This window comes from Artemia franciscana, chromosome 3, assembly GCF_032884065.1.
Source record: "Artemia franciscana chromosome 3, ASM3288406v1, whole genome shotgun sequence".
In the NCBI taxonomy this organism is placed as follows: Eukaryota; Metazoa; Arthropoda; class Branchiopoda; order Anostraca; family Artemiidae; genus Artemia; species Artemia franciscana.
The window spans coordinates 13,204,114-13,229,548 of NC_088865.1; the positions used below are offsets into that span (position 1 = coordinate 13,204,114).

The 25,435-nt window shown below is 35.1% G+C and overlaps 1 protein-coding gene across 1 annotated transcript in view; it reads right to left on the bottom strand.

The window, feature by feature from the left end:
* Positions 1-25,435, bottom strand: part of LOC136024895 (zinc finger protein 132-like) — a gene marked incomplete in the record, with an annotated part of 96,885 nt that overhangs the window by 52,570 nt on the left and 18,880 nt on the right. The window contains 3 exon segments of the mRNA XM_065700433.1: positions 2,911-3,447; positions 5,543-5,689; positions 10,406-10,552. Of these exon segments, the coding sequence (XP_065556505.1) occupies positions 2,911-3,447; positions 5,543-5,689; positions 10,406-10,552 (831 nt within the window).

Genomic DNA, 25,435 nt, shown 5'->3' on the forward strand with positions numbered 1-25,435 from the left:
CCTTCGTCACTTATATCATTTATTTCAGAATCGGAGAATTCATAGTAGATGACGTTGTTCTTCTTTCGTCTGAGATCTGGTTTCCCTTGATCACCTTGTTCTTGATTCTCCACTTCAGGTTGAATGAAACCAGGAGAAATTGTTGCAGTATCCACATCTAAAGATACAGAAGAAATATCCGTATTTTGCGTTTCGACAGATGGCAGTGCATCAGCTGTGGCATCTGTAATCAGAAAATACATGTTGCTTAGTTAAAAGTATTCAACTCTGACACGTATGAGGTCTGACGCGTAGCTTTTCTTTCTTTCTTTCTTTGAACCTTTGGGAAATTAACAGATAATAGAGAGCAAAGTTGAGGCGAAGTCTATCTATTATCAAGTAAATTTAATTACATATTAAAAAAGAAAAATATCATATCAAGGGTGACTCATCTTTAGCATGAACATCTAAATTAAATTGATGATACCTCGTTAAGACTAAAGCAAGAACTCAAGAATGATAAACGCAACTAGTATTTTCATCATATGTAAATATTCAAAACAGAATGTGTCATCTGTTAAGAAATTTAGATTGACTAATGAAAACATTCTTATTTGCAATTACTCTTTGTTTTGACCAAAAGCATATGCGAGAGTTCCTTTAAACTAAACCTTCGTGAAAGTTTACATCTAGAGTTTTAATAAGACATCGTCTTCAAAGTAAAATGCGTTTTCACTGATTAAAACTGGAGTATGGAGTGAATTAATCTCCTAGTATGGGTGGTTTTGACAGGCCGGGCATACCGGGATTTAGCTTAGGCATACATAAACCCTCATTTAGGAGAAGACACAAGCATGCTTAGGAAAGGTTTCTCCTATTTTCAATGCATCAGGGAAAGATGATGAAGATATAAATTATAAAGATGTAAATTTAAATGATGCAAATAAATATGTAAATAATGATGAAGTATGAAAATATTCAGAAATGATGCTTCTTTATAATAAATCTCCCCTACTAGTCACGGTGTTTGGGGGAATATCCGCCAAGTATTTCTTGTTGATTTTCTTTTAATATTTCTTGTTATATCCAATTTATTAAACTAATAAACATTTCATAAAATATTAGTTTGATGTTGTTGCCTACAGCCCTGTCGCCCCACAATTTGATAAGAGAATAAATATTGTATATGGCTCTAAGTCACAGAGAGGACTTGGTAACAATTCTACTCGTATTCCACTATTACTGCATAGCTTAACCAATATTCTAAAGTCAGCATTTTACCTAAAAAAAAAATTTAATACCAGGCCACCTAAATTAGAAAATACCTAGTGAATGACGATGATGGTTCATTAACCATCCGCACTTTAGCCTTTTTGAAACACTGCGCTGATCGCTGTAACGCATACCAATGATATAGCTGAATGTTTTTGAATAAAACTAAATATAAACAATATACGAGGATTTGTCACCCTTTGATAAGAAAACTCATACTTTCCCTGAATATCCCTAAGAACATATTCTTAAAACATTCCTCTGAATGTGTAGGTACAGAAAAGTGGTCCCTAAGAGATGGGATTGTCCCCCTAGACTATGGATGACGTTCCATGGCACAAAACGATAGAAAAAAACTATATTATGGCAAACTTCATTTCTTCGTTAAAAGGGTCGTCATCTACTGATGAGTGATTGAAAACCTTGGTAGTAACTGCAGCCTTAATTTCATTTGTGAGATGACAATTTAATAATAAATGAAGAAGTCAGTGCAGTATTAATGTCATACTATATGTAAGAGCAGTTTTCCAACCGGAGAAAGGAGCTAAGAAACTCCTATTTTGGTTTTAGCTGATGAAAGATCGATTGGTCATCTTAGAGGTCGCAATTCCTGTTATTTTGATCCTCTTGACAAAAACTAATGTTTATGGCATACTACTACTACTACTACTACTACTACTACTACTACTACTACTATTACTACTACTAACATCTCACCGCAGTACCAGCTAGCCCGAAGCCAAAGGAGCTACACACACTTCTCCATCCAAACATATTCAAAGCCTCTTTATTTAGATCCCCCTAGGAAGCTCCCATCTTTCTTTACAACATCTTCTCATCCCAATCGCGGACGATCTGCTTTCTTTTTAGCCCTAAATGATTGGCTAAAAAGAACAATCTTTGTCAATCTGTCATCCTCCATGCGCAGAACGTGCCATAGCAATCTCAACCTTTCTCTCATTATAAGTCTAGAAAGCAGGATCGAACTACACACTCTGTACAGTTTATTGTTTGAAATACGGTCAGTCAGCCGGGTAGCCAAAACAAACCGGAGGCAATTTCAGAACCATATTTGACCACCGTCATCATGTAGCTCCTAATATTCTAATCTTGGTTCGCAGACTTGCATTCTTATTTTTCCAAACTTTTATCGACTGTGAAAAAACACCATGAGCCTTGGCTATTCTACTTATAACACCTTCACTACTCCCACCATCTTTACTAATAACACTACCAAGATAAAAGTAGCTGTCCGCTTAATCAATCTTTTCGTTACCCCACGTCATCTTTTTACCTTAACCTATTCGTAGCCATGGCAACTTAGTCACTTCAAACAGATGTATATTTTTTATCTAATATTGGAAAAAAAAATATTATGTGCAACACTTACTCTTGTTTCTTTAATTATTTGTCTCATTTCTGATTATTTAATTTAACAATAATTCATTTTTCTGTGAATTCTCAGTTTTTAATTTTGAAGATCAAAATGAAATCTGAAGTAATAAAGGTTTCATTTACATAGAAAGTTTCAGTTATTCATTTAAGATGTGCAGTGTCAATTGTCAATGTGTTAATTATAGCGTATTAAACAAGTGAAAACAACTGAAAAATTTGGGTTGACTTGGAAACACTACAATGGTAACAAATAAATACCTTGATAGTAATCACCAACAGTGGAATTTAAAAAAACTTCCTGTTTTGCCTTTTCATTGCTTCTCTTGCATTCATTATCAGTAAACTTAAATCCAGTAATATCTTCAGAAAGATGCTTCCTCACAATTACATGTTCCTTTATATCATTAACATTCGGACATAAACAAATGGGGCACTTCTTTTTTTTATCAGCTTCATGTTCTATATAATGAATGGCAAAATTCGAATAGTTATTCATTTCTTTACGACATATTTCACAGATAAATGACACCCCTATTTCACAGTTTGTAGACTTGTGCAGTTGTAAGAAGTACAAAGAATTTTCAATCTTGCCACAAGCACCACATCGCCATTTACCACAGCAATTTTCTTCAATAGTGCGTTTTGATAGCTTCTCTATCTGAACTGTTTGTTTTAAATATATTTTTTCATGTAATTTAGAATTGTTGGACAAATTGGTCAACCCATAAATTTCTCCTGTGCCTGACAAATCATTAACAAGTCCATCACGTTTCTTCTGAGAGCGACCATTACGGAAAGACCCTAGAAGATGAGAGAAAAATTTCAGATATTTGAGTTATGAGCCAATAGTGATTATTAATAAACCAAGCAATCAGACTTTACGTGAGAAAGATACAGAGTACAAACAAAATACTGTTATGACTATAAACATATAAACTATCTATACTGTACAATAAAATATCTATATTATAACTTCAGAGCCTCCTGGCTTGTGCCTCCCCCCACCCCCTTCGTCAAATACCCATATCACTTCTTACTACAGCAATAAATGATGCACTAAAATATTTTTTTTACTTGAAAAAACATTTGAATTCAAATTTGTAGGACACATGGGAGCAAACTTTGGTGGGAGGCAGGGGGGGGGGATCAAGACCTCTTTACTGAAAAGTGTGAGTAGATGTCCTCAAAAATGTGTGCTCATTAGCCGCAAAATTTACAGGAGGCCTTGTGGAAAAGCCCTAAGCAGGAAAAATTTTTTATAGCTCTTTTCTCCTTCTCTGATTTACCAGCAAATCAATAGCAATTTCTTTATCCGACAAAATTGTCTTTATTCTACTTGACTAAAAATTAATGAAGCACATTTTGCTATTATTTCATGTACGGCGACAAACATGCATTATCGTATACCTATGTTTGTACCTGTAATATGCATTATAGTACAAACATGCATTATGCATTATCGTTATTTACTAAATGATAGTAAATGCCAAACATTTTTCCAGTTGACAATATTGGCATCGGGTTTGGTTGAAACTGTCGACCACACAATATTTTTTCGAGGGCATTCATAAATTACAACGCTGCTTTGTGATCTTCTAAGAATCCTCTACACCATTCACAGGTTGCGACTCCATAATGCACTCCACTTGATTTATCCCCACATAAGTAGCACAGGATGATTTCAATTTGGGCTAAAAGCCAAAGAGTAACTTCAAAAAATAATCACAGTTGGAGAAACAAAACAGTTGGTAAATAAACACTAGTGAAAATATTAGCCAAGATAACAGACACATACAAGTAATTGATTTGAGACAGATGGTACATATACAAAAGGTCATTATTCCCTCCAAACTGAACTCATATTTTATACAATTGACAATTCTGCGATACAGGAATATACTTTAATTTCATACTATGCTAACTTAGGCACCTTTTCACGAAACCTTGGACACTCCTCTTTGTATATAGCTAAGTGGGCAACCCTTTGGAAAATGTACAATGCATCTAACGATTTATTATAAAAATTGTATTTGTTTGCAGTGCTACCAAAGGAATACTATTGACGGATTTTATCCGTCATCCAATAGGAATACTATTGACGGATTTTTTATATATACATTTTCTATTAGAGCGATAAACACTTGGAAGTCGGAAACGACTTCATTTGAAAAAAGAAACAGTTTTAACATTTTTTTTAATTAATAGCTTGCTAATTTTCATTTTGTTAGATTTCTTGACAAAATGTTGGTTTGAAAATCGTACAATTTAGCGAAGGGAAATACATTTTCTTTTTAGGATATAGCTATTTCAGGTAAATATTTGAATACCTCCAGTGAGGGGCGTAGCTCTAGAATTTTTATTGTGGGGGTAGATTGTTTTATGGGGGCTCACATTCGGATAGTCAATGGGCATGGTTTATCCTTCAGGGGAAAGCGGGAGCGGTTCTGACCTCTTCAATTCGCTTACAGTAACTATACAGTAACCTACAGTAACTATTAAGTATTATTATATAACTATTACAGTAAAAACTAATATTATCCGCATACAATATCAGTCGCGTGTTAATAAAAAGAGAATTTATATTTTTTTCAAATTTTTCAAAAGAAAAAAAATTCAATATTTTCTTCACCAGGCTCCTTTATTTTCTGATTTTATGTTAATTAATCAACATTATTCTGTTAAGACTTCTGGAAGCATCTAGAGACTCCAGGCATTTTTTTAATTTTTCACACATTACAAAAATCAAAATTATGAAAAAAAGAGACACGTCAAGTTTCATAAGGACTGAGACCAAGCAAGTCAAAATCCCTGTTTATGCTTCATTTAATAAAACATTAGCCTAGTATAAAATAAACAAGAGGATGAAAAGATTTTTGCACTCTGTTTGAAAGCATACCGTCTTCTTTTAATGCGAAAGAGCCAATCAGAGCCTGAGATGAGATGCAAGAACTGCTCTTAGGATTGTCCAAACCATAGGATGAATGAGACAAATCTGAAACTTTCGTGGATTCATCTTTGTTAATTTGCAAATTATCCCCAATTTCTAAAAGATAAGGTAATTGAACAACAAAAAACCACTACAGAATAAATGGCAAGACAAAACTTGCAGTGAGCTATGTAATGATCCTTTTGTTGTATTCTCTCAAAGGAGAAGCCTCAGCTTGAAAATTGCCTCGTACACCACATCCGTTGTAAATTCGAAAATTTTGAAGAAATTAAAGTACTGAAAAAAACAGTAAATAACTGACCAGCTAAGTTTCAACTTTGCCATGGGAAATTTTTCTTTTAAGCAGTTGCATACTCATATTTTGACAGGTTTTTGTTTATGTATTTTGCTTATACAAAAATTGTACATTTTCGTAACAACTTATGCATTTGTCTATTCTCTGTGTGTCTTGAAAAACATTTGATTTGAGCATTTTTGGAGTTAACTTACAGTATGCAAATCTTGTTTTACTTTTAAAAAAAATTAGGAGAGGAGATAGTTATGAACTGCTATGTCTTGGAGAGGCTTGTTTTAATGTTTGATCGCTGTTCAGTTGGTTCAATCATGATTAGGCCAAACCTAGAATGGGTAGCTTGAATACCAGCGTCACATCTACTGGCAATGACAATTTTGAAAAAATCTTTTAACTTAAAACTGCCAGCTGTTTTATGGCTTAAAAAATTTCTTGACCAATTCTGCTGACAAACTATTTAGCTTTAAGCATTAGATGGCAAATCTGCTAGATACTACATGGGAAGAATGAAAAATTTGCAAGTTTTTTTAATGGCAACAGGGAAATATAGAGGATGTATTTTGTTTGGTTTGATGTGTTTAATCAAACAAAGAAAAATTGTCAACTGAAAGTAAAGAGCAACATTAAAACGTAAAACAAACTGTCATAATTCTGTATATAAAGGGGCTACTACCTTTTCAATCTCTTACTCGTTACAATAAAGTTTTCAAACACATTAAAAATTTTACCGTAAATAACTACAAAAACAATTTGACCCAAGAGCGCTGACCTTTGGACCTTTAGACCTTATCTTTACGGTCTAGGTGCAAGAAAGTGTTCAATTATTGCGAGTTCATGAATTTACTGACTCTAAAAGAATTGAGGCACACGAGATACTTGACTAAAATTACTATCATTTAAAAATTATAAGCCAGCAAAAAAGTTCGGGAGTTAAGTAATTCTCTGAAAAAGGGTCCCATGATTCAAAGCAATTCTCACATAAGTTTCAAGCAGAACTGAGAACTTTCTTGAAAAATGTAAAGAATGGGTGTGCATTGCTAAACACCGTCAGTCTCACCAGCCTAAAGTACTTGTCTTATGGTTTCCAAACCAGCTAGTGAACAAAATGCTATCTGGCAATCTAGGCTTTAAAAATTCGGCGGGGAATAAAGATATAATGAAATTGTCAGGAATATGTTCGTATTTTTGTACATCCAGTAATCACTTGCTAATTTTAGCACAAAATGAGATAAAATCTCTTTTGTCACCGAGTGAGTCGGTACTAGATTTTCACTTGATCAGTAGGCTATATTTGGACTTGATTCGAGACTTGGTTTTCAATTAACATTCAAATTAGCCATCTTCAAAGTTGGAAAAACATTCTCTTCTATATAATTAGCCCAAGAAAAAATTTTAAGGAAGATTCATTGAACTAAAGCAAATCAATGCAAAATTACATACCATGACAGGCAATGGTCATTGAATAAAAATTTTTAATGAACAGTATGAAGCTATATCTTCACAAAAAATAGCATAACTTTGTTTTGGACGAAAGAGGGACCAGAGTCTTTAAAAAGAGAAAGCAGGATATATCATCAGTGGTTATGAGCCCAGGGGAAAATATATACAGTTAAATAAGCTATTAGATGACCTTGAAAACACGTTTTTTTTAAATATTAAATTATCCATTTACCTCCAAATGTCTGAGCATTGCCAATACTATTTCATTTTTTTATATGTTTTTTTTTATTAATGTTTCCTAAGAGTTTGAGCTTTGAAACAGGATTGAGATGCTTTTTTCAACAGAATTTTTTTTAGATGGCAGTTCTAGACAAAACAAAATAAAAGCCAACATAAATATGTGAAACCCATTCCTTCCCAAGTTTATTTTATCTTAGTCTAGAATAGTCTTTGGGTAACAATTTGTACCCAGGGTCGTTTTGTTCCTTTTTTTCTTTAATGAATGCTTTTGCAATAATTACTTCACCAGGCTAGTCAATTTACTGATTTTACGTTAATTAATTACCATTATTTTGTTCAGCCTCCTCGGAGCATCAGGAGATTCAAAAGATCTCCTCTTTATTCCACACATTACAAGAATTAAAATTCCACGAAAGAATCACGTCAAGTTTCATAAAGACTGAGCCCTTTGATAATGAAAATTAGTCACCTAAGGTTATCTAAAATTTGACTACTTGCAACAGCAGATGTGAAAACTTGTGACTGCAACTGCTACTACTCACGACTATGAATTCTACGACTATTACTGTTGCTACTAATAAGATTACAACAGCGACTGTAAATACTACTGCTATTCTTACTACCACTAGAAATATTGAACTAAATCAAAGGAGTTTAAGTGCATCTAGCTTGTCAAAATGGCAAAGTGCATCCAGGTTGTCAAAAAGTCTTATCTGTAACGTATAAGGGTATTAACTTTCATAGCCTCTTTGCCTAATTTTATTTTTTGTTTTTAGCGAAAATTAAAAACGCTAACAAAGCAAAGGCAACTTAGTCACTTTAAAGAGATCTATATTTTTTATCTAATATTGGAAAAAAAAATATTATATGTACACTTACTCTTGTTTCTTTAATTATTTGTCTCATTTCTGATTATTTAATTTAACAATAATTCATTTCTCTGTGAATTCTCAGTTTTTATTTTTGAAGATCAAAATGAAATACTTAAGTAATAAAGGTTTCATTTACATGGCAAGTCTCAGTTATTCATTTAAGATGTGCAGTGCCAATTGTCAATGTATTAATATTAGCTAACAAAGCTAACAAAGCAAAGAGATAACCCCGATAGTTCAATTATATTGAGTACAACCCCTAGTCAGGTAGACGATCGTTCCCTTTCTTCTGAAGTGTAGGGAGATTCTTCCAAGTCATTCCCTAAAGATTTGGATCACAATTAAAGAGATAATAATATTAATGATGATAATGTGCATCTAGTCGAAAGAGAAGAAGAGAGTTAAGTAGTTAAATTTACACACCAGACATGAGAAGAAGGTAAAAATCATACATATTTATTGTCCATCCGAATCCCGTTGAAAGTTGGGCACAGTTTTGTTAAAGTTTGTACAGCCCCAATTCAGAAAAATGTAGGGTTAAAGGCACATTGTTAGAAAAGCAACCATGACATTTGTAAAGAACACAAGATAAGGAATCTAAAAGTAGTACTTTTATCTAATTAGCATATTTCTTCAGATGTGGTCAACAACGAAATACTGATTGATCGGTTCTATGTGGGGGGGGGGTTGTTGTTTGTAGTTTTTTCGATATTTTTTCAAGTCTTAAAGGGGGGAAGGTGTGCAAAAAAATTAGTAAGAATTATTTCCCTTTTGTCCGCTTGTAGTTAATACCCATGATTGTCTCTAGTGCAACAAATTCTTTTTAAGTCCTGTATTAATTATAACAATATGGGCCATAAGGAGTCTAGACTTGAGGTGGTTTTAGGTGACTTTATTTGAAAAAAAAAATTGAATAAACATAAGGATGGAAAGGCTTTATTCTTTCTGATTGAAAGCATTCCTTCTTCATTTAATGTGAAAGAGCCAACCATAGCCTGAGACGAGATGCAAGAGCTACTCGTAGGAGTGTCCAAACCATAGGACGAATTAGAAAAATTCGAAAATTGCATGGATTCATCATTCTTGATTTGCAAAGCACCCGGGATTTCCGACAGATAATGTGATTGAATGACACAATAAACAGTACAGAACACATGGTAAGACAGAGCGTGTAGTAAACCATGCAATACATCCTTTGATGATCCTCTCAAAGGAGGAGCCTTGGCTGAAAAATTGCCTCGTACACCTTGCTTGGGTTTTTATTGTAAAATCCAAAATTTTGAAGAATATAACAGCATTAAAATTTGATTAGAAGGACAAAAATAATTGTTATAAATGTAGATGGTAAGCCTTAGAAAAAAAAATAAAAGTGAAAATACTACAAAAATATGCAAGACCTCTCTTTCCTTCCCCAGATCATTTTGTCTAAGTTTAAAATAAACTATAGTGAACAATTTACAACCAAAATAGTTTTTTCCTGCTTTTTTAGCAACAGATCTTGCAATAATTGTACATGGAAATTGATTCATATCTGCACTACGCATACCTTTGGTCATCATGCAAAACATATTTTATGTTAATATCCTCAAAAACGATAAGTTTGTTCAAATACTAAGTAAGTTTGGTTAGGATAAAAAAGAACCTTTTTTTTTAGTTTTATATCTATTGATTCTCACTTCTATTTCAAAAGTTAAACGTAAAAAAAAAGACAAAAACAATAATTCTGGCAGAAAAATTCTACATGCCTTAACAGCAAGGTTATATAAAAATCTTGAAATATGAGAATTTTTGAGATAGCTCCAATTTTTCGTAATTACATTAAATTTGCAATTTTTAGACAAGGAACCTTGCAATAATCATTGTCTATTTACACACTTTACATGGAAAATCAACATAATTTTGTTTAATCTTCTCTAGCGAGTCTAGTCACTTATCTATATTCTTCATATATTAAAATCGAAAGCATACCTTCTTCTTTTAACGTGAAAGAGCCAACCAGAGCCTGAGATGAGTTACATGATCTGCTCTTAGGAGTCTCCAAACTATAAGATGATTGAAAAAAATTTGTAAGTTTCGTGTGCTCATCATTCTTAATTAGCAAAGGATCAGCGATGTCTGAAAGATAAAGTGATTGAATGACACAAAAAGAACAACATACAACATGGTAAAACAGACAGTGTAGTAAACTATGTAATGAACCCTTTGTTGCATTTTGTCAAAGGAGAAGCCTTGGTTTGAAAATTACCTTGAACACCATGCTTGGGCTTTTATTGTAAATTAATGGTATGGCGAGCCATTCCAGTAGAGCCTTCGGTAAAAACTTCACACAAATTTTCCTTCAGAGCCAGGTGGCAGTGATCATTTGTAAAGTAAGAGCTATGAAAATAGTCCAGTTCTTATTCGGAGTTGTGCAGTGGTCAGTCCAAGACTCAAATATTGAACTCAAATTAATACGGGAAGTATTCGATGACCTTGACGAATACACTAGCTATGTTGACAGCGTCACGTTTCTGAACAGTTTTATGCCAAACGACGCAAACAGAGTTACTTCCAGAAGTGCAAATTATGTTCTGATCTGGATAAAGCATGGGGGTTGTCACCCTCTCTCCTGTTAATGTCTGCTCATTTTGAGTTTGACTCAGTTATTTACTGTAATTTCTATCCATTTTGGATTTCGTTAATTTATTGATGGTGATTTGTGGTAGTTTTACGTTTGGAAGATAATTTGACTTTATTTCTGTTCATTTTTGGTTTGATGAAGCTCTTTACTTTTCTTTGAATTTGTATATTTTGCGAAAAACTTTTTAAACTTCTGTTGTTTTTATTGACATAGACTTTTTCATGGAAAAAGGATATAAGAATCCATAGTTTGGTTTCCTATTCGTATGCTGGAGAAAATTTTTCAACAATTTTTAACAGCATACACCCTTTTGAAAATATGGGCAAGATTTCATCCATTCAATAAAGAACTTGAGCTTGAATTGGTATTGTTTAATTTAGTTTTAAACCTCCTCAGATTGACCTGAAGAATAAAGCTTAATACCATTCCCAAAAATCTCTGTCTATGCTCTTTGACAACCTGGACACACTTACACTCTTTTGATTAAGTTAACACTCTTTTGATTAATTTTAATTGTAACAGCAGATTTAGTAATAGTATTAGCCCTGAAAGCTTCAGCTTAGTCCCCTCAGTTGCTCTTGAAATATTGCTGAATTATCTCATTGGCTACTAGAATACACATATTAACTTTTGATTTAGCTTTAATTTAACATTTAGCTAAGATAATATACTTATTTCGAAAAATTACTGTCAAAACCTTCGAAGAATCGAATTCTACTTTTGAAAAACACACACAAAAAAAAACACGAAAATCACAACTAGAGCACGACAACTAAAAAACTGGAAAATAACACCCCCCAAAAAATCAGAATTATACATCATTCCTTAATCAAAAAAATGAAAACAAAAAAGTATAATGGACAAATTTCATAAGTGTGGGGGATTGTGATACCCACTATCCCTAGAGACATAGTTACTGAACCATTCATTATGCTGATCAAAATGGCTATCTCAATTTTTGATTGGCTCTGTTTAGAAAATTAATGGGCTTTTGATGGGGACTGCTCGCCCTCCAGTTACAGTTGAAATTTAAAGACGACACTAGAACTTTTAATTTTCAATCGAATTAGCTTCTTTAAAATTTTCAATGATATTGCTATCCATGATTGAGCGGCGCTACCTAAGCTATTGCTCATATACCCTTTTGGAAAACTGCACATATATAGTTTTTCGTTTAATTGAAGCTGTCCATAGACGTTCCCTAATAGTTTTACCTTAGAATCATTAGTTGCAGTAAACGCTGTAGTAGCATTGATAGTGTACACATAGTATCTTCTGGCTAGTTCAAAATCCGCCGCAACTTACCTTTAAAGGTCTGACTTAATAGTGAAAGCCGTTTTTGAGATAATGCTGTGTCACCCTTTCGACAATCTATATGCTCATAGTTCCTTTTATTCTAGTCCAACATTCACTGAAATATTCCTTGAAAGCTTCACCTTAATGCTCTTAACTTGCGTTGTAGCAATAGTAGGAGTATCCAAAGCACCTTTGGTTTTCTTCAACATCCCCTTCAACACACGTTGAAAGTTTTAACTAAATACCATAAACCATTCCTGAATCATTGCTGATATGCCCTTTTGAAAACCTGAGTAGGCATAATGCGATTTACTTTAATAAAACTTCAATATTCGCCAAAAATTTTCGCTTTAATAACTTTAGATTCAGTAGCAGTAGTGATATTCAGTAGCAGTAGTGATGCCAGCATTAAAAGCGGTTGTAGAGGCAGAAGTAGAATTAACAGTCGTAGCCTTAGATTTAGTAGCAGTAGCAGTAATAATAATAGTATCAGTGCTAGTAGCATGAGTAAAAGCAGCAGCATTGAGATGCAAAGATTGTCCTTGGTCGGTTCAAGATCCCTTGCAACAAGCCCTGTAAGTTTCAAGTTTACACAAAAACTATTCTCAAGATATAACGGATACGCTCTTTAGACAACCTGTATATAGATGGCGAGTTGTGATTCAGTTCACCTTCCCCCTCGACATTCCTTGAAAATTTTACCTTCATACACTTAGCCATAGTTGTAATAGTAGTCACAATAATAGCATAACTATTAGTGGTACTAGTAGTAGCGTTAATAGTAGTTGCATTAGCACTAATAGAAGCAGCAATATTAATAAATTACCTTTAGGTTAGTTGAACATCCCTCTAATCGAGTTGCAGCGGTAGTAGTTGGAGCAGTAGCAAAAGTAGAATTAGTAGTAGTAAATGTAGCAGTGGTAGTGGTATTAGTAGTAGTAAATAAAGCAGTAGTAGTGGTATTAGTAGTAGCTTGCACACTTTGCCTTTTAGTCAATGGATATTCCCCTTATGCATTCTCTGAAAGTTACAATTTAATACCCAAATCCATTCTTTAGACAACCTCTTTAGATAATCCGCATACACAGCGTCTTTTGATTAAGTTCAGATTTCCCCTAAATATTCCCTCATATTTTCACCTTCACACACTTAGCTTTAAAAGAATTAGTATCATAGTATTAGTGGTGGTAGTGGGAAAGGTAGTAGCAGCAGTAGTGTTGCATTAGCAGCAGTAGCATGTACATGATGCCTTTTGGTCAGTTGAAAATCCCCCTCATGACAACCTGGAAGTTTCATCTTGATACCGTAACTCATCCCAAAAAATATTGGTGATGTGCCTTTTTGACCCCGTTTGACGCGTAGTTGCAATTGAAATAGTGGTTGGAGTAGTTTAGTAGCAGTAGTACTATCTGCAAAAGTAGCAGTGGTAGTTGAGTTAGCAGTAGCATGCACATACTATCTTTTGGTCAGTTAATCTTCTCCTTTAAGCTTTCTCTAAAAATTCCAACTTAATACCCAAATAAATTCTTAAGGTGAACCCTTTTGACAATATGTGTGCACCTAATGTGATTGGATTTAATTCAAGTTCCCCCTCAATATCCAGTCTAATTTTCACCTTCATACATGTAGCTGTCTTAGATCTAGTTTTATGGTAGTAAATAGTGTTGTATTAATGGTAATAGCATCAGTAGCATGTTACGTTTTGATCAGCTGAACATTCCCCTCATGATGAGCCAGAATTTTCATCTTGATACAGTAAGCCGTTACAGAAATATTGCTGATACGCCTGTATCAGCAATCTATGTGAATATAGTATGTTTAGATTTCGTTCGACCTTCCCCTCAACGTTTTCAAAGATATTCATTTCAATATCCCCAGCCTTGGCAGTTTTCACAACAGAATCAGTAGTTTTAGTTACAGTAGTCGTAGCAGCAGTAACTGTAGTAGCAGTAGCATACAAAAATTGCCTTGTCGTTCAATTGATCATCTCAACTATCATTTCTTGAAAGTTCAAAATTAATATATTCATCCATTCGTCAATTATGACTGTTTGACAAACCATATGGACACAGCATGTTTTGATTTAGTTCAACACTCTCCTCAACATTCTCTGAAAGGCTCATCGAATACCTTTCGTCTTTTTAAAAAGTAAAGGTCTGACATGCCCACCTTGCTCAATAAAACATAGTATATGTGCATAATGGACGAAATGTCTAACTTAGGCCTTTACCCCGGGGATTTGAGGGTGTTGGGGGGGAATTACAATTATGAAAAAAATATCTGTCTCAAAATTTTGATTGGATGCAATTGGAAAATGATGGACATAGGGGGGGGGGGCTGGATGCCCAGCAATCAGTTTTGACTCTTTTTGACATCAGTTTTGACATCTTTTTTCAGTTTTGACATCAGAAGATGCCACTAAAATTTTACAATTTCCAATCAAATGAGCCCCATCAGAAGTTTATACGACTACCCATTCCATAAAAACCCTATATACCCCTGGGACATTACTTGCAACCCTTGCCCCTGGGCTGTGAGGGTTTTTCAGCCCTAGAGGTGTTGTTATATGATATTTTGACTGTTATGAAAAAAGATGGCTACATCACAATTTCGATCACATAGGCTACTGTTGGGGCTTCACCCTGTTTCTTTTCTTTTTCAGATAAATTACCTGTTTTCGTTTCCGCAATTACAATTGCTTGGATTTACCTATGCAATAACTTTCAATGATAAGTTAAAGTTTCGTTGCTAAACCATAGTTGTTTTGCAATAAGTAAACTTGCAAGCTAAATTCTATTTTAGTCTTCCTGTTCTGGACCATTGAAAGATAATGTTATTACAAAAGTAGCCAGCGATTTGAACTTTCATTTACCGGATTAGCCAGGACCAAACTAAGGTCTGCCCCTACAGAAAGTGTTTTTGTACACAAGTGATATTTTGTTTTTTAGTCTACATTGAAACCCTATTTAGGGAGTCTGATTTTTAACAGTTGATATAATATATATATATATATATATATATATATATATATATATATATATATATATATATATATATATATATATATATATATATATATATATATATATATATATATATATATATATGTATATATATATATATATATATATATATATACATATATATATATATATGCGTGTGTGTGTGTGTGTGTGTATGTGTTTTATATGTGTGTTTTGTATATGTCTATATATATATATATATATATATATATATATATATATATATATATATATATATATATATATATATATATATATATATATATATATATATATATATATGTGCGTGTGTGTTTTGTTGAATGACCTTTGGAAGAAAACAAGTAAGCTATTTTCTATAGCTGTGGGAGAATATTATTACAGCAACCCAGGCAGGGTAGAAAAATAGTTCACGAGAAATACCGTCCCTAGAATACCGATAGGGGGCCTGTTTATACTCCAAAGAGATAGCTAGAGATATTAGTGATGACCCAGGTTGGGTGCACCCTTGGCCTAGAGTTTGGCCCGTTTGATCGCTCGATCACATTACCATACCATGGAGCAGGGTATACCGTAAAAGAGTATTAACATACTCTATATTTACGGTACAGTAGTGGTACCCGTGAGGCATTCAATTAAAATACTTAGCGCCAGCGAGGCTTACTCCTGCAATAAGTGGTGGAGCAGCATTCCCGTGCCAATATCTGGTAGCAACCATGGATACCATTCCAATATCTGGTAGCAAACAAACACAAGTTAGAAACAAAAGGGCAATTTTTTCAAGACAGTGGAATTCAATTCAGTGAATATTTCAGCCCTATGTCCAAGGGCTGTCTTCAGCACAATGCCAGAAAATAATATATATATATATATATATATATATATATATATATATATATATATATATATATATATATATATATATACACATAAGCTTAAATTAAAATACGAAAATTAAATCTAAAAATGTTTTTTTTTAATTTCCAACATTTTTAGTTTAAAATTTCACATTTTAATGTAAGTTTACATACACAAGTTTTTCCTTTCTGGTGTTGCGCTGAAGACGACCCTTGGATATAGGGCCGAAATATTCACTGAATTGAATTTCACTGTCTTGAGAAAATTTCCCTATTGTTTCTTATCTGTGTTTGTTTGATATGGAAAGGCAGTGTAGTTTTCACCGCTATTAAATATCTGATGGGAGCAACTAAAAGACCTATCAGTGACACTGATAGTAAAAGCATCCGCGTTTTCAATTTAATTTAGCCTACACAGTAGCCTGTCGTGAGTACAATATAAAAAATTCCAAGGAAAAGACGGAATTAATAAAAGTTACGAAAATCTGAATGGGCGATACCTAATTAGAATAAATACAATTTTACGATTTATTATATCACAAAAATATGGGTACTTGGCCTAGAAGTAATAGGCTATAAAACTTTTATGAAAATCTGAATGGGTGTTGCATAGTTGGACTAAAATAAAAAAAAAAATTTGAATCGATATACCACGCGACTAATCGGCCTGGGAAAATAATCAGCAAACTGAGACGTACCAATTTATCACGAAAAAGTACCGGAAGTGTAGTTGAGCATTTGAAGAAGTATTTTGATGATTAACAGAATTTTGAAGAAGTATTTTGAATTTTGACCATTTGAAGAAGTATTTTGATGATTAACTGAATTTTGAAGAAGTATTTTGCATTTTGACCATTTGAAGAAGTATTTTGATGATTAATTGTGTTGCGAGAGCAACACTTTGGTTTTGTCCTAGTTTTTATGGCACTTGGTATTAACTAAGTGACATATAGCAATCGCCAATTCTGTCGGTCTGTCTGTCTGTCGGTCCCGGTTTTGCTACTTTAGGCACTTCCAGGTAAGCTAGGACGATGAAATTTGGCAGGCGTATCAGGGATGAGACCAGCTTAAATTAGAAAGTCTTTTTCCCGATTTGACCATCTGGAGGGGAGTGGGGGGCCGGTTAATTCGGAAAAAATAGAAAAAGTGAAGTATTTTTAACTTATGAATGGGTGATGGGATCTTAATGAAATTTGATGTTTGGAATGATATTGTGTCTCAGAGCTCTTATTTTAAATCCCGACCGGATCTGATGACACTGGGGGGAAGGGGGTTGGAGGGGGGAAACCTAAAATCTTGGAAAACAATTAGAGTGGAGGGATCGGGATGAAACTTGATGGGTAAAATAAGCGCAAGTCCCAGATACATGATTGACTTAATCGGAACGGATCCGCTCTCTTTGGGGTAGTTGGGGGGGGGGGAATTCTGAAAAATTAGAAAAATGAGGTATTTTTTACTTACGAACGGGTGATCGGATCTCAATGAAATTTGATGTTTAGAAGGATATCGTGTCTTAGAGCTCTTATTTTAAATCCCGACCGGATCTGGTGACATTGGGGGGGGGAGTTGGGAGGGAGAAACCTAAAACTTGGAAAACACTTAGACTGGAGGGATCGGGATGAAACTTGGTGGGAAAAATAGACGAAAGTGCTAGATACATGATTGACATAAACGGAACGGATCCGCTCTCTTTGGAGTAGTTGGGGGAGGGGTTAATTCTGAAAAATTAGAAAAATGAGGTATTTTTAACTTACGAACGGGCTCTCGGAACTCAATGAAATTTGATATTTAGAAGGATATCGTGTCTCAAAGCTCTTATTTTAAATCCTGACTGGATCTGGTGACGTTGGGGGAAGTTTGGGGTGGGGGAACCTAAAATCATGGAAAACGCTTAGATTGGGGGGATCGAGATGAAACTTGGTGGGGAAAATAAGCAGAAGTCTTACATACGCGATTTACATAATTGGAACTGATCCGATCTATTGGGGGGGGGGTTAATTCTGAAAAATAAGAAAATATGACGTATTTTTAACTTACGAAGGAGTGGTCGGATCTTCATGAAACTTCATATTTAGAAGAACCACGTAACTCACATCTCTTATTTTAAATCTCAATCGGATCAAGCGTAATTGGGGGGGCAGTTGGGGGGGGACCGAAAATCTTAGAAAATGCTTAAAGCGGTGAGATCAGGATGCAACTGGGTGGGAAGAATAAAACCTGTCTAAGATACGTGACTGACATAACCGGACCGGATCTGCTCTCTTTGGTGGAATTGGAGGGGGGGTAATTTTGAAAATTGAGGTATTTGTAACTTACGAAAGGGTGACCAGATCTTAATTAAATTTGATATTTAGAAGGATCTTGTGCTTTAAAGTTCTTATTTTAAATTCCGACCAGATCCTGTGACGTTGGGGAGAGTTGGAGGGGGAAACCGGAATTCTTGGAAAACGTGAAAATTGGGATATTTTTATCTTACGAATAGATGATCGGACCTTAATGAAATTTGATTTTTAGACAGAATTCATGTTTCAGAGCTCTTATTTCAAATCCCGACCAGATCGTTTGACATTGGGGGGAGTTGGAGGGGTAAATCTTGGAAAAACACTTGGAGTGTAGGAATCGGGATGAAGCTTGGTGGATAGAATAAGCAAATGTTCTTGATAAGTGATTGACGTAACCGTACTGGATTCGCTCTCTTTGGGAGAGTTGGGGGGAGGGGTTCAGTGATTTGGCGAGTTTGGTGCTTCTGGACGTGCTAGGACGATGAAAATTGATAGGCGTGTCAGGGAGCTGCACAATTTGACTTGATAAAGTCGTTTTCCCAAATTCGACCATACGGGGGGCTAAAGGGAGAGGAAAAATTAGAAAAAATTAGGTATTTATAACTTACGAGTGGGTGATCGGATCTTAATGAATTTTGATATTTAGAAGGACATCGTGACTCAGAGCTCTTATTTTAAATCCTGACCGACATTAAGCCTCTTATTTTCCTTTTTAAATCAATCTATTGATTCATAGAATTTTGTTAGAGCTCATACCATATGATCTCTTGGCTCTTAGCTCTTCTCGCCTCGTCACAAGTGCCATATGAGCTCTTAGCTCTTGTTTTTTTTTCCTATGCCGTCTATCTCAGCTTATTCCTGGAAAATGGTAAGGATCTAACCTGTGCGGTTTTTACGGAAAGTGTGGAGCTCAGGCCGGATTGATGAATACGACATTACATTTTGGAAAGCTCCGTAGAACTCTTGCCTGAGGCCAAAAAGGATGGTTTTTGCTTGTCCTCGAGCCAGAGCCTATGGTGTGCGAAGTGAAGTGAAGTTGTATAGCCTATGTCAGAAAGGAGTATCTGAAGTTGTGCAGCCCAGCTTTTGTTTCATCAAATCATGTTTCTGCTTTCGAGTGGAAAGCTCCGTTCTAGCAGGCAAGCAGGCTGGCACCAATTTCAAATTGAAGATGGACTTAAATCTATAAGTGTTAAATATATGCGGCAGTTCCCCGGCCCCACAGCCAATATATCTTCTTTGAGTGAAAAATAGAAAAATTTACAGAAACAAAAAAGTGCGATTTTCCCACGGGTCCGATTGCAATAGAGAAATGGTATCAGATATGCCTTTTAAACTTTAAAAGTTCTCTCATTGCTAATGAAATTAGATCTTATCCTTTGCTCCTTTTTAAGTGGTGGTGTTAGAAAGTTGGCCTCCAGCAAAAAAGTCAACTTTCGAACTAAGACAGATAGAATTTCTTTTTCAACGGCAATCGATAGACCTTGATGAGCTGATCAAAGTATATGTCATCCATATTTTGGTACAAAAATTCCTTCATGAGATACATCAGTTTGAAAGATTCAAGGGGTTGACAACTTCAGTGGTAAGGTACACACTTAAACCAAAAATAGGCCGATACCAATTGTGAGATATGTAGGGAACTTTCAAGCAACAGACTATTAGCTTATAATCATCTTTGGCAATGAGGGGTTTGCAACTTTTGCTGATTGGTGTACCTATTATCTGTTTCTGGTGTAATTGATGGTAAGAACAACTTGGTTCCCGATTGTAAGACATGTAGGGGAGTTGTAAGTAGTAATCAGCTGTTACGCTACAATGATCTTCAGCGACGAGGGGTTTGCAACTTTTACTAGTTGGTGTACCCATTATTTGTTTCCGGTAAGCTTGATGTATATCACGGGAGAGGGACTTGTAAGTAAGAATCGGTTGCTAGAGGAGGCTCATGAAGGGCTACAAATTTGTGCAAATTGGTACACATTTATTATTCTTTTGATCCTGAAAAGTTACAGATAGCTTTATAATACCAAGATTATATAAGATAATGTTCCAAGCTTTCATCGGTCACGATGTCTACGATTGAAAAGGATAAAGTTCAACCGGCTGCAAAGTGACATTTAGGGGCCTAGTAAGTAATAATCGGCTCTTGGGTTACAATTCTCTTCAACGATGAGGGGTTTGCGACTTTTGCCTGTTGGTGTATCCATTATTTGTTTCCGGTTGAACCTGATGTCTATCACGGAAGAGGGACTTGTAAGTAAGAATCGGTTCACTTTAGGCTAGAAATTTGTTGAAATTGGTTCACATTGTATTCGATCCCTGTAAATCTACCAGTTTGAAAGTTTCAAAGGGTTGACAACTTCAGTAGCAAGGTATACACAGAAAACAAATAGGCCGATACTAATTGTGAGACATGTAGGGGACATGTAAGCAACAGTCGGCTGTTAGCTCATAATCATCTTCGGCAATGAGAGATTTGTCACTTTTGCTAGTTGGTGTACCTATTATTTGTTTTCGGTGTATTTGATGGTTAAGCCAATTTGTTTCCAGTGGTAAGACATGTAGGGAACTTGTAAGCAATAATCGGCTGTTAGGCTACAATCATCTTCAGAGATGAGGGGTTCGCAACTTTTGGTAGTTGGTGTATCGATTTATTTGTTTCCGGTAAACTTGATGTCTATCACGGGAAAGGAACTTGTAAATAAGAATCTGTTGTACGCTGTTAGCTCACAATCATCTTCGGCAATGAAGGGTTTGCAACTTTTGCTAGTTGGTGTACGTATTATTTGTTTTCGCTGTATTTGATGGTTAGACCAATTTAGTTCAAGACATGTAGGGGACTTGTAAGTAATAGTCGGCTGTTAGGCTACAATCATCTTCAGCGATGAGGGGTTTGCAACTTCTACTAGTTGCTGTACCCATTTATTTGTTTCCAGTAAAGTTAACGTCTATCACGGGAAAGGGACTTGCAAATAAGAATCGGTTCACTTCGGGCTAGAAATTTGTACAGTTTGGTACACGTTGTATTCAATCTCTGCAAATCTGACAGAATTAAATGTTTACACAACGAGTACAAACGATAACGTAAAACAATAAGATAGTTTCAAAATAATTAGTACAGTCTCATGTATGGTATTTCGATCACGAAAAGTAACGGATAGCTTCATAATATCAACTAGATCGTATAAGATATTGTTCCAAGTTTTCATCCGTCACAATGTCTACGATTGAAGAGGATAAGGTTCAACTGGCTGCAAACTCAATTTAGTCTCTTCTTCCGGTATTATTTTGCTGTTGTTTTTTCAACGCTGAAGAATTTGATCATGTGATTACTGGTCGTATTCTTCTTTGAATATGCCGTTTTGAATGCTTTGATAGTTTTGACAACTTCAGCATTTAACCGATAGCGAAGAAACAAAACCAAAGTGTTGCTCTCGCAACACTTTAATCGGCGAAGACGGACAAAGGTTGCCGCCACACTTCACGTTGCCCAGGCAACGTAGGTCTAATTGTATTCTGAACTTTGAAACTGCGGAGACAGAAGATTCATACAAAGCCAAAAAAGGGACAAGAATTAATAGAATTAGACATGAATTCCAAAAAAGACACCGTGGTAAATACCAGAAAAAATCGCATTCAGATTCATATTTATATGCGACTCCCGCTAGAAGTTACCCTCGGGAATTCACCATCAGATAGAACCCTATATCTTTCAAGGGGTGAAACAGACAGTTCTAACACATGCGAAAGGGTGAACTTAAAAACAAAATCAAGAATTGGATGATATCCAGTACGAATCGTAGAGGGAGAAAAGAATACACTGCAGATTCATTCAAAAGGAATTATTTCAAGATAGAGGCCTAAATAAAGGAAACAGGCATGGGGGTACATAGAATACAATCGGGAAGGAGCACACCCGGTAATGTGAGAGAACATGGAATAGAAACAGTGGTAGTAATACACGAAGACAAATTATTATACGAAAACACAAGGAAAACAAAACCAACTCACCTCTCAGATGCTAGGCAAAATGAAGGGGAGTTGCGGGTAAGAGAAAATGCAGATAGAAAACGAACAGACTCAGAAAGCCAAGAAAGAGGATATTATTGGACAGATGGAACCAAAGTAAATCTAGAAGTAGGAGAGGAGCAGTATGGAATCGAGATCCAGCAGGGTCACAAAAAAAGTAGTCATGATACAATATATATTAATTTTCATGAAGGAAGAAAGAGAGAAAGATAGAAAAGAAAGAAAGAGAGAATAACTAGAGAGCAAAAAGAAGAGGCTGAAGGGATAGCCAGACAACAAAAGGACGAGGTATATAGAGAGGATAGAAGACAACTAATGGAAATAATCGCAGAGAGAAATTCCCAAGGGTCTCAAAGATCACCTACAGAAGAGTTAGTGCATGCAAAAATACCTATACGATTTTGAAAAAACGGCAGAATTAAACGGATGGCCGAGAGAAAAATGGGTGACAGCAATTCAGCCTTCCCTAATTACAAAGTACAAACTGTTTTTATGGCATTATCGATTCATTACTCAAGAGATTTTGAAACATTAGAACAAGCCATTTTTGAAAAGTTTCAACTGTCCCCCGAACACTTTCAAAGAAGGTTTAGAAGCGAAAGAAAGCGAGACAACGAAACTTACAAAGAATGCGGGTACAAATTGAAAGACGTGTGTTTCAAATGGATGGAGCTAGAGAACTATAGAATGATAGAGGAGATAACAAAAAGATGACAGAAGTAATAGAAAAAACAGTAATGGAACAATTTCTGGAAAATATCCGCAGAGAATTGAGAATATATTTAAAAGAAAAAACCCGAAAACAAGCGAAGAAATGGCGGAATTCGCGAATAGGTGTACCAAAATAAGAAAGGAAGTTGAGGACACAAAAATATTTCAATAAAAAGAGCATAATAAAAACAGGCACTATAAAACAGAGCAAAAAATGCATTTCAGCAAAAACAAAGAGAAGCAACATGTTATAATTGTGGTACTACATGAAATTTTGCAAGAAACTGTCCCAGTAAGGATGACCAAAAACCGCATAAAACGATAGCCTGGGCCATGGCCCACAATAACGAAAAAATTTACGCGTCTGCCGAGTCGCATAAAATATACGGAAAATTAAACGGGGAGTTAGTTGAAATGGCAATTGATTTTTGCAGTGACCAAACTTATGTGCGAACTGAAGAAATTAATACAACGGAGATAGACCATAAAAATTAGATTACAACATTATTTTATTTTGGACATAAGCACCCTTGCCCGTCTCATTGAGAATGGAAATTGTGAAGAAGAACGGTACAGTCCAGAGAAAAACGATGAAAGTAGGCTTAGTACTTACTCTTCCAGTGGATTTTTTAGCAGGAAGAGACTTAGGGGTATCAGAAATCTCCTATACTTAAAAGCGACTTCTTTAATGGTGGGAGATACGGAAGTGGCTAGGCCACATAATATTAAAAATAAACGCGCAAAATTGATTTTTCGGGAAAATTTTCAGAAAATTGCAAACTTCAGAACACTTTTGCGGAAAAACATGCTACTTCGTTGACTATGCGGGGAGGCCACAATCAACAAAAAGGACCAAAAGACCAGCCCACAAAACAGAATGGAAGGCTAAGCCAACCTGTCAAAAAAATGAAATGCTTGATTCTCTAGTTTGAAATGTTGATAATCAAGAAATTTCGGATGCAAAAGTGGCTAGACCAAATAATATTGAAAATAAGACGCGCGAAATTGATTTTTCGGGAATTTTTTAAGAAAATACTAAACTTCAAAACACATGTAACGAATACGAAACACCAACAAGTACATACCAAAGTGAAACACTCATTGTGCCAGAAATAAATGAGAAAATGATGGCATAGAAATGGCACAATGGCCATAAACGGCACAATGGCACAAATGGCATAGAAATTTATTGTACGTGCTTTTTTTCGTAAAGTTCGAGAAATTTTGATGCAATATGAAAGACTATTTGATACTACGGTAAAAGAAAAGAAAAGAAAAAGCGAGAAAAGGAATATTAAATGCAAATAAAATGAAGAGATGCAGTCAAAGATAGTGGACACTGAAGCTCAATTAAGATTGAATTGATGATTTAATTTGCACGATTGAGAAATTCGAGAAAATTAAAAATGGAAAGATAAATGCAAAAACGAAAACAAAAATTGGCAGATTCAGTCTGCAGTAGCGGAAAACAAAATTTTGGGAGAATTACAAAATGACAAGAAGAAAAAGAGCTTAGGGGGAACGAATAGGTCCAAGGCCCATTGAGAATCAAATAAGATGATCATAAAATAGAGTTGAACAACATACAACGGTTCATGGAGAAGTTGGGAAATAGTGAATGTCGGGTTGGATTAGAAAAGCTTGTGAAGGAATCTGAGATGAGTCCTATCAACTCTAACGCAGATTTAATCTCTTCTGGGGGAACCCTATTGGGGAGCTACGAATGATGGACGGTTCGCTCAACGGACAGCTTGTTGGAAAGTTGTGACTCTGTTACCAGGATTTTGCTTCTCTGATCTGGAGTCTTTGGGGGATATTCTCTCCCAGTCACTTCATATTTCACCCAAACCCTTGTCCAGTAACCCTATTCATAGTTTTTACCCTTCATGAGAATCGACAATTATTTCCGGCAAAGCTTACTCTGGTATCAATGTACATTCTTCATTTTGATTATCCCAGCGGAGGAGACCCAGAATGAACTGATTAATGATTTGATCAAACTTTTGGCTGTTTTCCCTGTACTTCTATCGTTTTCACAGGCCTTTACGCTTTCAGCATTGGATCATTTCAAATTAAGCCAATGGGCAATTCGCGTTTTATTTGAGATTAAATAAAAAAAAACTAGTTTTTCTTAACTGAAAGTAAGGAGCGACATTAAAACTTGAAACGAACAGAAATTTCTCCTTATATGAAATTTGTTG